Below are 16,683 nucleotides of genomic sequence, written 5' to 3'. Positions count from 1 at the left end.
ACTCTTAAGGGACATATCTATATCATAAAAAATAAAGTCATCATTTAAACTATCTAAACTGTTCCGTATAAAATACGAATATCATTGAAATTAAAACCACAAGAACACTATAATTCGAACAATATTTTGTAAAATAATTGTCCGTTTCATATGGTGTTATTGATATATGTGGGCTTTACAATATGAGAAGATAATCTGTGTTTCATCAAGGTAAAACCGATATATACTTGAAATTAAAACCAAACTTTACATTAAAAATATATTTTTGGCACACATTGCGTGATTCAAAAATAATCAGCGTATAGGTTTATCTTTTATGTTTCATATCTATTTCATGAATTACCAATATAATTGCAATTTAAGACACAATGAAGAATATATAAGTCCATTTCGTAGAAGTGTGGCAGGAAATGTCCATTTCGCGAGGAGTGGTCGCAATAAATAGTAATATTCCATTGAAAATTAGATCGACATATTATTAACAGAGTCAAACATGTACCTTAAACTCCAATCTATCATATCTGTCAAAGATAATACCGATATCATCAACATTAAAGTAACAGTAAAGAAAATAAAAGTCCAATTCGTACAAGTTTGGCACGAAAATGTCCATTTCGTAAGACACGGTCTTACTTAATTGTATTATTCTGGTTATAAATAAGATAAATATATCATTTAAAATGACCAATGTGAAGGTTTAACTAGGGCGTTCGGTTGACCCGAGGTCCCGGGTTTTGACCCGCGAACATCGAGAAAAACTCGTATTTGACCCGCATAAATTACGCCACGTGCGTCGGCTTGACTCGCGGAAATTTACTTTGATGCGTCTCAAGTTTGATAGTTCTGCCCCCTGTCAATCAAAATCCCAGTGAATTTCAATATTGTTCGCCGGTACAAGCGGAAATATGGCAGTAGGCGGAGCGTCGTATGTTAATTAGCTACCGACAGATGTCAGTCACGCCACGCGCCAAATGACTAGTGATTATCTCGCGGTTTGTATTTAGTACAATATGCCTTGTCATTATCAAAGGTGTTTATTGATCAATGTGTAAAAGTTAATTGATAAACAATGCAGCCTTAGATTATCGTGTTTGTGCCACTTGTTAATTATTTTGTGTGCTCGATACGATTACATGAGCCGGTCGGCCGTCACGGTCTATAGCAAATTTATTATCATTGCCGAGGCTTTGTTTGGGCCAAAACAAATTAAATAAGCAGAAATTATACGTGGTATGATAAGAAAATGAAATTTAAAACAGTTATTTTTTCAAGAATTTCAAATGTTACTTTCGTTTTCCGTATTTGTCACTCGTTTTCGAGACCGCCATTTTCGGACATTTTTATCATTTCTTACAAGATTTTTCTAGTACAGTCTTAATAAAAAGCCAATAAAACGTCTGCATTTACGAAAAATATGATCACTGTTGCCAAAGCAGCTCTTATTTAGAAGAATTTGCTGATAATAAAAGCATGCAAAGCACTAAACCCCACCCACTTTTAGGCAATGTGCAAAATAAGACAACTAAAATATGAATTACTTAAGAAAATCTGTTATGACTAATGTACTAGTTTTAGATAAAGTCTGTGGGAGTTGCATTAATAACAGTATACATGTAGCTTGACCCCTGAAAAGCTGATCTTGACTCTTGAAAATCTGATTTTGACCCTTGAAAATTTAGGCTGAAGAGTCAATGACTCTTGAGTTTCAGAACCTACCGAAAGCCCTGGTTTAACTATTATTTGAAAACTATCTTCAAGAAATTTCATATATCCTTGAAATTAATGCCGCAATTAAAAAAATAAAAGTCCATTTTATATAAGATTTTGCATGAAAATGTCCATTTCGTAGGACGCGGTCTTGATAAAACGTAAATTTTCTTTTATTAACCTGACCAATATATCATCAAAAATAAACATCACGTAGGTTTAACTCCTCTCTATCATATTCATTTAAGAAAATACAGATATATTTGAAATTAAAACCGTAATTTAAATAATAAAAGTCCATTTCGTAGACGTAAAGTCCATTTCGCGAAATGGAGTCCATTTCGCACTCTATCCCTACCGGCCCACCGGACTAGCTTACGTTCTAGCCATCCAATTACCAGACGCCTAGCAAATTCTCAGGATTCAGCCATTCAGTAATCAATTTCTTTTGATCATTTTGCCTGTTATTTCAATTCTTGTCTGAAAACAAAATTTTGAGTGAATATATATTTAGTACAGGAGAGATTGTGTTTGTATACGAATGTGTCACATTATGTACCAGACACTTTATGTACCAGCACTTTATGTACCACTTTGGACACTTTATGTACCACTTTGGACACCTTATGTACCACATAATATCAGATATAGTGGATTATCATTTTTGTTTTGATTTGATCAAAATTTTATATTTTACATTACTTGATACGCTTTTTATTAATTTTAATTATTAATTGTCATAATAAGGTAAATAAATTATATGCACTTGTTATATTTGAATATTCTTACCTCAAAGACAAAGTTAAGAACCATATCTTATCCATATTATTATACCACTTAGGCTAAAAAAAAATATGTGTGGTTCAGGTAACATTGGTAAAAAAAATAGGGTAGGTAGGTAGGCTTTTTTTTTTTTTTTTTCTTTCCCCCTTTGACGCCAGTTGGTACAGACATAGTTGGTCGCAATTCTGTGAGATATGCACATGGAAAGCATCTCAACAATATATGCATTTCTAAGTGGCATTCTGTTATAAATAGGCTACTACGTGGTGCCAGGATGGTCTAGTGGTTAAGACATAATCTGTTCTCTGGATTAAAACCAAGGTTCAAATCCTTGTCCAGGCAAACAGGCCTCATACAAAAATGCTACTTAATCTGCAGTTGAGTTCTGCACTGATTTCAATGCTTTATCCAATAAACAAAAAAGAACTTTCAAAGGGATATTCCAGTGAAGTTTGATCAAAATTGGCAACATGGTCTTAATATATGTGACCAATGGCCGGGCTCTACATCCAATCAGGGGCTCCCCATCTCATCCAAGCAGAATTGAACAAAGACACATCCGAGTGTTAAAACCGACATTGAAATATATCAAATAAAACTGTCCATGTGCTTTAATATAAATACATTTATACATAAAAAATGTTGCAAATTTAATCGTTCGTACCTCGAACGTGTTTTTGTCATGCAATTCCCGACTTGCAAAACACACGAAACCGCCAGTTTTCAAGTTGTCTGATTGATTATGAATTTCCATAAATACATCTCCGACGAGGGACGAGTGAAGAATTGCCTTCATAAAGCGTTTCTGGTCGCTGTGAACACATTTTTCCACTGTCACTGCGAGAACACTAGCCGCTGCCATGTTGAAATCGTAATCGATAAGACGCTTGCATTGATTCGTATATTTTTCGTACCAGGTTAAAAACCACAAAAAAACTATAAAAAAAGTGTTAGGGTCGGCGATGAACAAATAGGGTCGGTCGGGTTACCTGAACCACACATATTTTTTTTTAGCCTTATGTTTTATTTTTAGCTCATCTGATTTTTTGAAAAAAAATGATGAGTTATTGTCATCACTTGAGCGGTTGTCGGCGTCGGTGTCGGCGTCGGCGTTGCCTGGTTAAGTTTTATGTTTAGGTCAGCTTTTCTCCTAAACTATCAAAGCAATTGCTTTGAAACTTGGAATACTTGTTCACCATCATAAGCTTACCCTGTATAACAAGAAACATAACTCCATCTTGCTTTTTGCAAGATTTATGGCCCCTTTTGTACTTAGAAAATATCAGATTTCTTGGTTAAGTTTTATGTTTAGGTCAACTTTTCTCCTAAACTATCAAAGCTTTTGCTTTGAAACTTGGAATACTTGTTCACCATCATAAGCAGACCCTGTACATCAAGAAACATAACTCCATCTTGCTTTTTGCAAGAATTATTGCCCCTTTGGACTTAGAAAATCAGTTTTCTTGGTTAAGTTTTATGTTTAGGTCAGCTTTTATCCTAAACTATCAAAGCTATTCCTTTAAAACTTGCAACACTTGTTCACCATCATGAGCTGACCCTGTACAGCAAGAAACATAACTCCATCCTGCTTTTTGCAAGATTTATGGCCCCTTTTGGACTTAGAAAATATCTGATTTCTTGGTTAAGTTTTATGTTTAGGTCAACTTTTTCTCTTAAACTATCAAAGCTATTGCTTTAAAACTTGCAACTCTTGTTCACCATCATAAGCTGACCCTGTACAGCAAGCAACATAACTCCATCCTGCTTTTTGCAATAATTATTGCCCCTTTTGGACTTAGAAAAATCATTTTCTTGGTTGAATATTATGTTTAAGTCAACTTTTCTCATAAACTGTCAAAGCTATTGCTTTAAAACTTGCAACAGTTTTTCACCATCATAAGTGGACACTGTACATCAAGAAACATAACTCTATCCTGCTTTTTGCAAGAGTGATGGCCCTTTTTAGACTTAGAAAATCATGGTAGGAAAATTTTTCTATTATACAAAAAAAATCAGATGATTTGGTCAGCCCCCCCGCGGGCGGTGCTTTTGTTATTCATTTTTATACAAAAATTTTATGTCATTTTAAATTTTCAAGATGTTTTTTATAAAATGAAAAAATATAAAATTTAATTTTTTTAAAACAGAAAAATTTATATTGAGTGATTAAAATAAAAGTTTTTTCCCAGGTAATTATCACCTATTACAGTACTACACTAGGGAAAAAGTTACAAATAAAAATATATAGGTGGTTTACATAAGGTGTCAAAGTGGTAAAATAAAGTTGCCTGGTACAAAGGTGTCGCCCCTTTTTTGTATAAAAAATTCCATTGTATTTTTTTTTTTTTGAACTTGATAACGGGGGGAAAAATTGGCAGACCCCGGGGAAGTCCACGTTTTTTGTAAACAGTGATATTTTAGTAACACCCGGAAACTCTTAAAACAAAATTTTTTTTTATCAATAATTTTTTTTATCAATGGGGAAAAGGGTTTAAAAACCAAACAATTTATTAATTACCTTTAATTATTATTTTGACATAAAGGGGAAAAATTTTCTTATTTTAAAATTTTCTGAAATTTTTTAAAAACCAAAATTTAGCGAAAAAATAATTTAAAAAAAACCCATCCCATACACAAAAAAAAAGTTAAACATTTGTTTTTTCCCCCCCCAGAAAAAAGATGTTTTTTTTTTTCCCACCCCCAGAAAAACAGATTTTAATGCTGAAAGTCACAGCAAACTCCCCCTATATTTTTAAAACTTTTGAATAGATTAAAAGTAGGCTAGGGTTCCATTTACCGGACGGCCCAGGGCACTACCAAAAAAAAAATTCCTTTTTGAAAAGGGTTTTGTGGTTGTGGATCTCTGACCACGAAAAAATAAAAATAGATCAGTTTTTGGGTTTTGGTTTTGCCCGAAGTTTTGGGAAATATATTGGGTGTTTTCCCTGGGGGTTGTTGTTTTTTTTTTTTTTTTTAAAAAAATTACCCCCCCCCCCCCCCCCCCCCCCCATTCTTTGGTGACATTTGACCCCCCTCCCTTTCCCCTTTTAAACTTTTAAAAAAACCCCCTCCCCCCAACTTGGAACTGTTCCCCCACCAACCAAAAAAAATGATACAACCCCCCTTTTTTTCCTCTAAAACAAACCCCTCCCTGTTCCCCCTTTTTCGCAAATTAAGGGATTTTTTTGGGTTTACATATGCCTTTTTTAATTTTTCACAAAAATAATTTTTAATGGCATTTTTTTTTACAGATTTTTATCCCCATAAGGACAAAAATACACAGTTATCTGTTGCTCTTGGTATTAAAGAACTCCCATTGCATAGAAAAAAGGGGGTGGGCACAATTTAAAGGATCTAGGGTGGTGCCCCTTTAAAATGGTAAAAAAAAAGAGTACTTTTACAAAGAAATTTTACTTATATTTAGCCCAGAAAAGCTTTATACTGAATATGTGTTTTTACCCTGTTTTAAATTTTTTTTTTTTCACGTCTTGAGTATTGTTTGTTATGTTTTTGTTTTTGTTGCATCTATAAAAAAAGTGATTTATTTTGGGTGGAAAGACACAACAAAAAAATAAGCTCTTAAAGGTTCCCTCAGAGGTGACTTTGGCCCATTTTGACCTTTTGGCACAAAATAAAAATGAAAATAACTACCGTTCTGTGAAATCATAGATAATTGTTAGGGACTAATTATAATTAAAAAATCCAGTCGAAACAATAAATCTCTTTTCACAGCATGCTTCGTTATATAAGATTGTCACTGAAGAACATAACCGAAAGTTTTACAATTATTTGGTTATTGCGTTAAAAACATTTTCAGAAAAAGGGCAAAGGTCCAAAGTCTAAAGAAAACACATCAAGTCCAAAACAGAAATTCCAAAAGGAAACCAAAATATGCTACTGAAAACAAGAAAAAACTTAACGCGTTGGAGAAAACAATTTAAAGAAAGGGGTTTAGTTAACCAGGAAACTTTGATAAAATTTACCCCTGAGGTTTCTGTGGAAATATAAGTGACAGGGAACCAGGGCCTGTGACAAACTCTATAGAAGTAGGTGACTCAGCACAGGAAACAGTTTTTGTAGATGAAAATAAAGACAATATAGTTGATACATTTTCAGAAAAGCCGACTGGTGTAGGTGTTAAAGACAAAATATTTTAATTTAGTGCTAACAAACGTGAAAAAAACCCGGGTTTGTGTCGTTTTGCTTCTTAAATTAGTTGATCACATGAAGTTTTGTCTTTACTGGGAGTAAATTTCCCCGTGAATGGGTGTCTTTTTCTCAAATTTTTATGGACCCGAAATTTTACTAATAACTTCATTGTTACACATTAGACCTGGGTCTAAGGTGATATATAAAAGCTGAGATTGCAGTTTAGCTTTTATTTGTTGAGCATGAGCTTAATTGTGACAATGTAACCCTAATTTTTACAAGAATTTTCTCATATCAGGAGAATGGCATTTCAGTCTTCCCATATATATATAGCTAATCGAATTTTCCCATTTTTTAATACCTTTGTACAAAAAACATGTTTTCTAATGTAGGTGTTTTTGTCTCTTTATTTTTTGTATGTCAAAAAAAAATTTGGGTAGGGCACTGATTTATTGGCAAAAACAACTTTTTTTCTGATCCTTGTTTCTGGGGAAAAGTTGTGGTTTACTTTTAAAATTTAAGTTCAAACTTTTAACTATTTTTTTTGAAAAACTCTTGTCTATTAATGATTAGATTTATTCTCCTTGAAAAAGGCAGTCTCTCTCAAAAACCAAAATTAAAATGATGTTTAACTCATTTGGAAGTATGATGTATTGTTTATAATTTATTTTACGTTGTTTTTATTGTTTTTAGAGATCAGGACAAGTCCTTTTCCCAAAATAAAATTACAGGGGATATGAATATTTTTGTAGAATTTTATCCACATGTATGCCCTCTCCTCCATCCCCTAACTTCCCGCGCTTTTTAAAGTAAAATGGAAAAAATTGGGAAATATTCCTCTTGTTGCCCCATAAATTTTTATTGGCCACATTTGTTAAGTGCCTCAGAAAGCTGGGGGTTTGAAATATTTAATTGAAAGTTTTTTCTGTGTTTCATGTTGTGTCTTCAAAAGGTTGGGTTTTTGGTTATAACGGGGTGCGGTTACAAGAAATTTTTTGCTCGACTGTAGTTCTTGTCTGCCTTTTAGATGTAGCTTTTGAACAGGCCCTCACAATTTTATTAGCTCCCCAAAAAATTGGCAAAGAACTCTTGGGTGAGATTGTTGTTCTTTGAGAATGTGCAACGTTTTTAGGTGTGCCCCCCAATGCTGCATTCAGTTTCCCTTGCTTTTTGGTAGGAAAAATAGACAGAGACGGATCAATTTTCCAGAGTGTATATTTGATATAACTAGGGGAGTGTATTTCTGAAATTAATAGTAAAGAAAAAATTTTATAGAGAAAAAGAAAAAAAACCCTGATGTGAACGAACCTTTTATTATTAAACAGAATTCACCCGGCCCTTTAAAATATATATGATCAATATTATGGTAGGGTGTTTAAGAAAGGGGTTTTTCAAGAACAGAGATTGTTGCCTTTTATAAAAAATTTTTAATAAAACATCTTGCTTTTTTAGTGAATTTTTTAGTTCTCTAGAGTCAGGTTGTTTAGGAATTGAATTCTTTAAAGGGGCTCTTTCACGGCATGTTTCTTGTTTTTAAAAGTCTTTATTTTTCTAATCTTCAAGTTTTTTTCTTGTATTTTTTAGAGAGGTTTGGTTAGTATTTTTTTAATGATGAATATGAATATTTACGTTTCAGTGAAGTTGGGTGTGATACCCCCGAAATGACAGCAGGTCAAATGTTGAAAATGTGCATGGTGTTCTGGGCTAAAGATTATTTAAAACAATTTTTTAAACCAAACTGTTGCATATGTACAGTTTTGATATGTAGAAGGGTGCACGTTTTGCAGGATACAAAGATGGTGTTTGCACAATTACTTTTTAAAGTAACATCCCCCTTTTTTCTGTAAAGGTGTTATTGAACTTTTGCTGAATTATGAACATTATGGGAAAGTTTTTTAGGTTTTTTGCAATACATTAGAATGATCATTTATTAGGTTTTTCAAAATGAGTAAAGAGTTTCTATTTTCTGGCTTTTTTTTATCTGTGAAATTTTTCCCCGGTAGTAAGTGCTGTTTTTTAAAAAAGGGGGGCAGGGTTTGGTTGTCGCCGCCAAGTTTCCTTCAAAGCTCTTATGGGGGGGGTTAAATTTTTTTAGTGTCAAAACTTCTTATCGTTAATAGATACAATTATAGTTTTCTGTGTTTGAAAATGTGATCATGTGGGGGTAAAATAGTGATTAAAATAGATGCTTGGTACATAAGATTTTTTCGATTAGTGTGGTAAAAAAAATTGTAATCGGCTCAAAACCCAGTGGATCTTTAATTGGAAAAAATAAGAAAAGTAAACGTGTCAGCATTGACATTTCAAAATTATAGAGCGCGCATGAGAAAAAAAACATAGGGGGTTTTGTGACCGCTGGATCCAGACCAGCTGGCATCCGCGCATTTGGGTCGGGAAACCAGTGTTCGCTTTAAAATCTTTGCCATTAGGAAATGTTAGGAACGCATGGCCCCGACCGATGCGCGGATGGCAGGTGGTCTGGTCCATGCTGGTCGCAAACCACTATTTTGGTTTTTTCAGGATGGCTCATATTTTTGTAGATACTAGATTTATTTATGAAAGTTATGTGGTGTGGTTTTGCATGTTTGTTATGATAATATGTATTACAGAGCTTTTTTTGAAAGAATGTGTAGATGTGTTTTTTTTAGCAGGAAGCCCTAATATATATTCGTATTGTTACATTTTTCTTTGGTGTTTCCAGTTTGTATATTTTTCCTATTGATGTAAATTTTTTTGTATTAAATGTTTTGTTAATAAAAAACAACTGCTTGGCAGCTCTATATAGGGGCCCATTCATGGAAAAACTGTATTATGAATGAGAACTTGTAAAATTTAGTAGGTAAAAATAAAAAAATGGCGTTTTTCTTAGTTGCCCGAAACAGAACTAATTATTGAAATTGTTTCATCTAAGACCAATCAAATTCCCCCATTTTTTATATAAATTTTGTTTTTTTGGTTCGGGCAACGAAAAATTTCCCAAAACCCATGCGTCATGAAAAATATAGAGGATTTAGAAAAAGGCTAAAATGAAACTAAAAATATGGGTTAAGTTTTTTTTCAGAAAAAATCTTTTTTTTAAAATTTTCCCAAAATTTTCAAATGTGATTTTAAGAAAGGTTGCATAATTTTTTCCATTAATGACTTAAAAATCAAGCCTCACAACCGTCATACGCTTTCGCGTTCTTAAGTCAGTCTAAAAAACCCCTCGGTGACAAATTAAAAATTTGAGTTTTAAAAGGTGAAGATAATCATTAAATTTTTCGATGTAAAGTAAAAGAATGTTTTTGAATAGTTATTACCCAAATTTTGATTTTTTTTTTCTAATACGGGTTTTCTCATGGAACGCCCCATATATATATATCCGTAAGAGCGTACATGCCTTGATATTCAGTGAGACAGTTGTTACAGAAATTTATTTTATACAAATATAGAAAACCCAAAAGAAAAGGAATACGAATGTGCATTTTACTCAGTTTTTTTCCCCCAATAATTTGGGAATGGGGCCGGACCCTTTTGCAAGGAAATGTCGAAAAAAAAAGGTTAAATTGGGGAATTGAAAAAAATGTTTTAAAAAAATCACATTTAAGAAAATAATGGTCAAAAAGCTTTAAAATTAAAAAAATTTGTTTGTGTTTAAATGTTTAAGGTTTCATAGGTACAGTCTTGTTTGAAAAATTTGAAAAGAAAAGTTAAAAAAAAAAAACTTTGGGAATTTTAGCTTTGAAATTGGGGAAGAAAACATACTTTTTGCCTTTGGCCTGAAAAAAAAACTGCATTAAGAATGTTAAATTTTTGATGCTGTACTTTAAAAAAGTGCTGAAGTTTTTACGTAAATATGGTCAGTGCATTATTAATAGTTTGATGTGCTATACCTTCATCGTGAAATCATCGGAACTGTTTTATACAGCTAACAGTGTGTTGGAAGTCCTTTCTTACAATTTTACTTTTCTTAGAAAACAAATTTGAATAAGTTATCATGTATAAATGTAATTGAATTGAGCACTCTTTCATTAGCCCACCATCATGATGATGGTGGGCTATTAAAATCACTCTGCGTCGGGTCGCCCTTTTGTCATTCCGTCCGTCATTCCTCCGCCCGTCCGTGTCCGTCCGTTAACAATTTCCGTTTTCGCATTCCTCAGAAAATGGGGGGGGTTTTGACCAAAAAATTTTAAATGATGTATTGGGACCCTAGTTGTGTCCCCCGAAAAACAGTGGTTCAAAATTTTTGAGTGGGGTATGGCCCTTTTTTTATTTTATAATTTATATTGATTTAATAGGGAAAAACTTTGAAAACCTTTTTGTCCAAAACCACAGAGCCCAGGGCTTTTTATATTTATATGAAAAACATATTAGTGGTCCTTACCAAAATGTTCAAAAAATTTTTTGGGGTCAAATATGGCCCGCCCTGGGGGTCACTGGTTTATATAGACTTATAAGGGAAAAAAAAGAAAACCTCTTGCCAAAACCCGGGCTAGGGCTTTTTTATTTTTTGTACATATCTAGTGGTCTTAAATAAATTGTTCAAAATTTACCCCCGGGCAAAATATGGCCCCCCTGGGGGCATATGGTTTAATGATATATAGGGAAAAAATTTGAAAAAACTTTGTCCCAAACCCCCAAAGCTAGGGCTTTTAATTTTAAAGTAGATCATCTATGGTTTTTACCAGGGTTTGTTAAAATTTCCTCCTGGGGTTTAAAAATTGGCCCGCCGGGGGTACAGGTTATATAGACTTAATAGGGAAAAAACTTTTTAAATGTTTTTGTCAGTAACTAAACATCAAATTGGACCCAGTATATTTTTTAGGGGCAAAATGAAACCCTTTCATGAGGTGACCTTGATTTTGACCCAGTGACCTTTTAATTTCTGAGTCAGCCTTCAAATTTGACCCCCAAAGCAAATTTTTTGGACGGGAAAAAACTTTTACCCTTTTTTTGACAAATGACCTACTTTCACATTTTTTAAGGTACAGGTCAAAATTTTGGGCCTATGATGTTTCCCCGTTTTAAAAAGAAATTTGACATTTATTTTTTACCTTTGACCTACTTTCCATTTTTCAAGCTACGCCCTTTAAATTTGGATACATGCATTGTTTTGTTACCGAAAAAAACTTTGACCTTTACATTGACTGTGACCTACTTTACATTTTTGAAGGGAGGCTTCAAATTTGGCCAATGCATAGTTTTTTATTCTGAAATAAAATTTTACCTGATTTTGCTAGTGACCCATTTTCATTTCTCAAGTCAGCCTTCAAATTTGGCCCTTGTAGTTTGTGAAAAGAAATGACCTTTGCCTTTACTTTTACCTAGTGACTCTTTCACATTTTTTTAAAGGGACGGCTTCAAAATTTTGGAAAAACATGATAGTTTTGATTCCGAAAAAAAATTTGACCTTGATTTTTTACCAGTGACCTACTTTTACTTTCCAAGACAGCCCTTTGATTTGGACCCCATGCTAGTTTTGTTTTTACCGAAACAAACTTTGACCTTTTTATTGACGTAACCACTTTTCCCTTTTTTAAGGTAAGGCTTCAAAATTTGGACCCAAAAAAAAAGTTTGTATTTGAAGTAAAAAATTTGACTTTTTATTTTGGACCCGTGACCCACTTTTAATTTTCAAAACTAAGCTTCAAAATTTGGGCCCCTTTCAAGATTTTGGGTGTTACGGAAATGAAAAAATTTTGACCTTGAGCTAGTCAGTAAGTCTTGAAATTTGGAACACTCAAAAATGGCACATTGGTGGGCGCCAAGATCACTCTGTGATCTCTTGTTATAATTTACATTGATTTATAAAGGGAAACACTTTGAAACACTTCTTGTCCAAAACCACAGGGCCTAGGCCTTTGATATTTTGTATGTGACATCATCTAGTGGTCCTCTATTAAGATTGTTCAAATTATTTCCCTAGGATCAAATATAACCCTGCCCTGGGGGTCACATCTTTTACATAGACTTATATAGGGAAAAACTTTGAAAAACCTCTTGTCCAAACCACAAAGCCTAGAACTTTGATATTTGTAATGTAGCATCACCTTGTGGTTCTCTACCAAGTTCGTTCAAATTATCCCCCTAGGGTCAAATATGGCCCGGCCCCGGGGGTCACATGGTTCATATAGACTTATATAGGGAAAAACTTTTAGAATCTTCTTGTCCATAACCTACAACATTCAAATTTGGACCACATGTATAGTTTTGAGTGGCAAGATGAACTTTGACATGAGTTGACCTTGATCTTGACCTAGTGACCCACTTTCACATTTCTGTAGCTACAGCTTTCAAATTTGGACCATATGCATAGGTTTGTGTACCGAAACAAACTTTGACCTTGACATTGACCTAGTGACCTACTTTCGCATTTTTGAAGGTACAGGCTTCAAATTTGGACCACATGCATAGTTTTGTGTTCAGAAATGAAATTTGACCTTGATTTTGACCTAGTAACCTACTTTTACATTTCTGAAGCTACAGCCTTCAAATTTTGACCAGATGCATAGTTTTGTATACTGAAATGAACTTTGACCTTGAGATTGACCTAATGACCTACTTTCACATTTCTGAAGCTACATGCTTCAAATTTGGACCACTTGGATAGTTTTATGTTCTGAATTGAAATTTGACCTTGATTTTTACCTAGTACCTACTTTCACATTTCTCAAGCTACAGCCTTCAAATTTGAAGCACATGCATAGTCTTGTGTACCAAAATGAACTTTGACCTTGAAATTGATCTAGTGACCTACTTTCACATTTCTCAAGCTACAGCTTTCAAATTTAGACCACATGCATGGACCACATGCACAGTTTTGTGTACTGAAATGAACTTTGACCTTGATTTTGACCTTGAGCTAGTCTTGAAATTTGGAACATTCAAAAATGGCTCAATGGTGGGCGCCAAGATCACTCTGTGATCTCTTGTTCGAGGTAAATTGAATTAGTTTTCATTGATTAAAAAGCTAGAATTTTTCTTTAATCTATCTGTTGCAGGATATTTTTATTTTAACCAAATTTTGTGCCTATAATAAGTGGGATCTCTTTAGCCTGCTGGCGGCAAGTGATTTTGCCTTTGCCACCAGTGCAGACCAAAATCCTCTTGCACGTCCGTGCAGCCTGATTATGGTCTGCACTGTTTGCTGTTCAGTCAGTAAATTTTCAGTGAACACCCCTTTGAATAATAAGTGGTGCTGCCCAGATTGAATGATGGACCAGTCCATTTTAGAAATTTAGGAGGGTAAAGGTTAAATTAACTTTAAAGTTGGATAGATTACAAATGTGCTGCTTCACCTGTCTTTTCAATGTAAATTGATCAATGTCAAAAGAAAATCTCTTGTACTGATACTCTTTTATCTGTTTATTGAATTATCAAATGCTTAAAATATCATTCCTCTTTCCAGACCAACAGCCTCCACAGAAAGTTTGCAGCAACTGTCTCGACAGATAAATGGAATTTTAGCTGAGGTAATTATTTTGGCTTGTTATTCCAACTGATGTACAACAATTATTTGAAAATCTTTGAGAATTTTCCTGTCAGAAACTTCTGGCTTAAATTAAATGTTAATTTGTTGACTCTCTACTAAATTCCTTCAGATTATTTCACTTATTTGGAAAACATTGTCACCAGGATTTGAGCACAGATTTTGCCTATATGTACATAGTATAAGCTTTAGAAATAATCCTACCCCACCTCCTTCCACCACCAAGACAAAAAAATCTTATTTGTGTAGTAGTGGAAACTAAAAATCTTCCTGTCCGAATTGCCAGCCCAATTTGAAACTGATTTCAGTTATATTTTCTTTCTGTCACTCTACCATACTTTTTCAAGCTACAAATGTGTCTTTTGGTGAGTGATGTAGGTCACTATGGCCTACCTCATCTAAAAAGACCTTTGCAGTAGTGAGACATCAGTAAAGGGAGGCTGTCATCAGCTTTTATATTTATTTTGCTTATTAAATCTATCTTTTTTTGTGTGTGAAAATTTCAATATTCATTTGTTAGTCTGCCTCTTTTTGTTTACAAAAAAATAGATTTGTTGACAATTTTTACAGCTTTGCACAGTCATTCAGGTTTTAAACTTGCACAAGTTTTACAGTACTGCAAGCCCCTGTTGTATTTTTCTATTGAATTTGAAGTGTTATGTTGTGTTTTGAAGAGCATATGTTATTTTCATGTCCTAATATTGAACATCATATATATTTTCAGTCTCCTGTGGGATTTGAAGCTGAACAGTGTCAATCTGATATAGCTGATCTAGAAACCAGAAATCGGGAATTAGCTGCATTATTAGCTCAACACTCTCAAGCAAATGAGCAGTTAAACATTCAAAATGAGCAAATTGTAAGATTGCTTTTATCAGAAAATGTTATTTGTAAGCATTTCAAAGTGTGTTTAGTTAATTTTCAAAGGTTGTACAAGTTTCAGGTCACAGGTGCTCGACGCATGACCTTGTGCGAAAACATTATGCCCCCACCCCTCCCCCCCCCCCCCCCCCCCCATATACCCCCTCTACAACCCCCCAGTAATAATTGAACACTAAAATTGTCCAGTCACATACAAATACAGTCGAAACTCGGTATCTCAAACTCGCTTACCTCGAAATTCCGCTTAAGTCGAAGAAATTTTCAAGTCCCGTCAAATTTCCTTCATTTCATATGTACTTCAACTCCGGTTACATCAAAATTTGACTTACCGAGATTCCGGATATGTCGAAAGGGATTTTCAGTACCGTCAATAAAATTCAAGTGCATTGTAAACTCGGTAAGTCGAAGTGAGAAAAATATGCGGTAAAATTTCACACAGTTCATGGTGAATGTGGTTGGTTTTTAACACATGTTCATGTTTATTGCCTAACCAGAAAGCCGCGATGCCGACATATCAAAGGTACGGCCATTATCAAAGTGAGATGATGTCATGCTTGTTTGCACGTGCCATAATGATAATTGTTTGATGTAAACACTAGATTTCTTAATCAGCGATCATTTGTTTTTGAAACGTTATGAAAACTGCTTTTAATTTAAACTAAATGAATTCATTAGTTGAACAGGTGGGATCTTTAATAAGGATTAATTAGAGGTAATCTCGATGAGACTGTAAAAAAATAACTTCTTTGGGGAAAGCATCCTTCGTCTAAAATGTCAGATCGAAATGCTGTCAATCCTCCGGGAGAGAAACATGTTACGAAAAGGAAACTTGCCTCAAAAAAACATTTGAGGTTAATATCATTTTTATTCTTTCGAAAAACTGAAAACTTTGATGAACACAAACTGTACAGAACCGTGTACGCGTAAAGTGCCCAAAGCGTATACACGGCATCAAGTTTTTATTTCTTATTAAATCTTTTCGTAACTTAACCAACTTTTTCCATCATTTCGTCCATATACATCCCTCCTCATAACTCGAATTTCGGTTATCTCGAAATAAAAAGCAGGGTCCCTTGAAATTCGAGATACTGAGTTTTGACTGTATCATCCAAATATCATGTTATAACATTGTCACAACGTTTTGAATTTTTTTTTCTAATGACATATATAAACATTAGAAGGTGGGTGTCTAAAATGCAAAAAAATGTACATGTTCTTTCAAATGCGCAGCTACTCGCACATTTTTTGGTCGGTTCCCTTGAGCATGGTCTTAAATTACGTGTTTTAAAATATAATTTATGAAAACATGTTAACACAATTTTAGCTTTATTTATGACATATGGGGGTTGTAGAGGGGGTATATGGGGGGTTGAAGAGTAGGGGTGGGGGCATAATGTTTTCAGACCAGGTAATGCGCCAAGCACCTGTGGTTTCAGGTATGGCAATTTATTATTGGCTGTAGATAAAAAACAAAATTTAAAAGTACAATTTAGCATTGAACCATATGGTATAACTCTGAACATCTAAGTAAAGAGCAAATAGCTCCTTCTGTGGGTTCAAAACCTTACAAGGAGTGTAGAATTTTTTTTCATGTGAGGAAGCCATTCAGCTGGCTAATCGAAGATTGGTGGTTCTACCCAGGTGCCCGCTTGTACATGAAATAATGCTTTGAGGGCAACCTCGGGTCTTCC

General features: G+C 34.1%; 1 protein-coding gene across 1 annotated transcript in view; it reads left to right on the top strand.

Annotated features, from left to right (window-relative positions):
* The window catches only part of LOC123551073 (golgin subfamily A member 2-like), a 53,656-nt gene that overhangs the window by 15,014 nt on the left and 21,959 nt on the right, over positions 1-16,683 (top strand). Inside the window, exons 2-3 of the mRNA XM_053524180.1 lie at positions 14,030-14,093; positions 14,835-14,969. Coding sequence (XP_053380155.1) covers positions 14,030-14,093; positions 14,835-14,969 — 199 coding nt within the window. The remainder of the gene's footprint in view (positions 1-14,029; positions 14,094-14,834; positions 14,970-16,683) is intronic.

Source organism: Mercenaria mercenaria, chromosome 15, assembly GCF_021730395.1.
Source record: "Mercenaria mercenaria strain notata chromosome 15, MADL_Memer_1, whole genome shotgun sequence".
NCBI lineage: Eukaryota > Metazoa > Mollusca > Bivalvia > Venerida > Veneridae > Mercenaria > Mercenaria mercenaria.
Note: the sequence above shows the minus strand (reverse complement) of the source record. Positions and strands in the feature narration are given on the sequence as shown.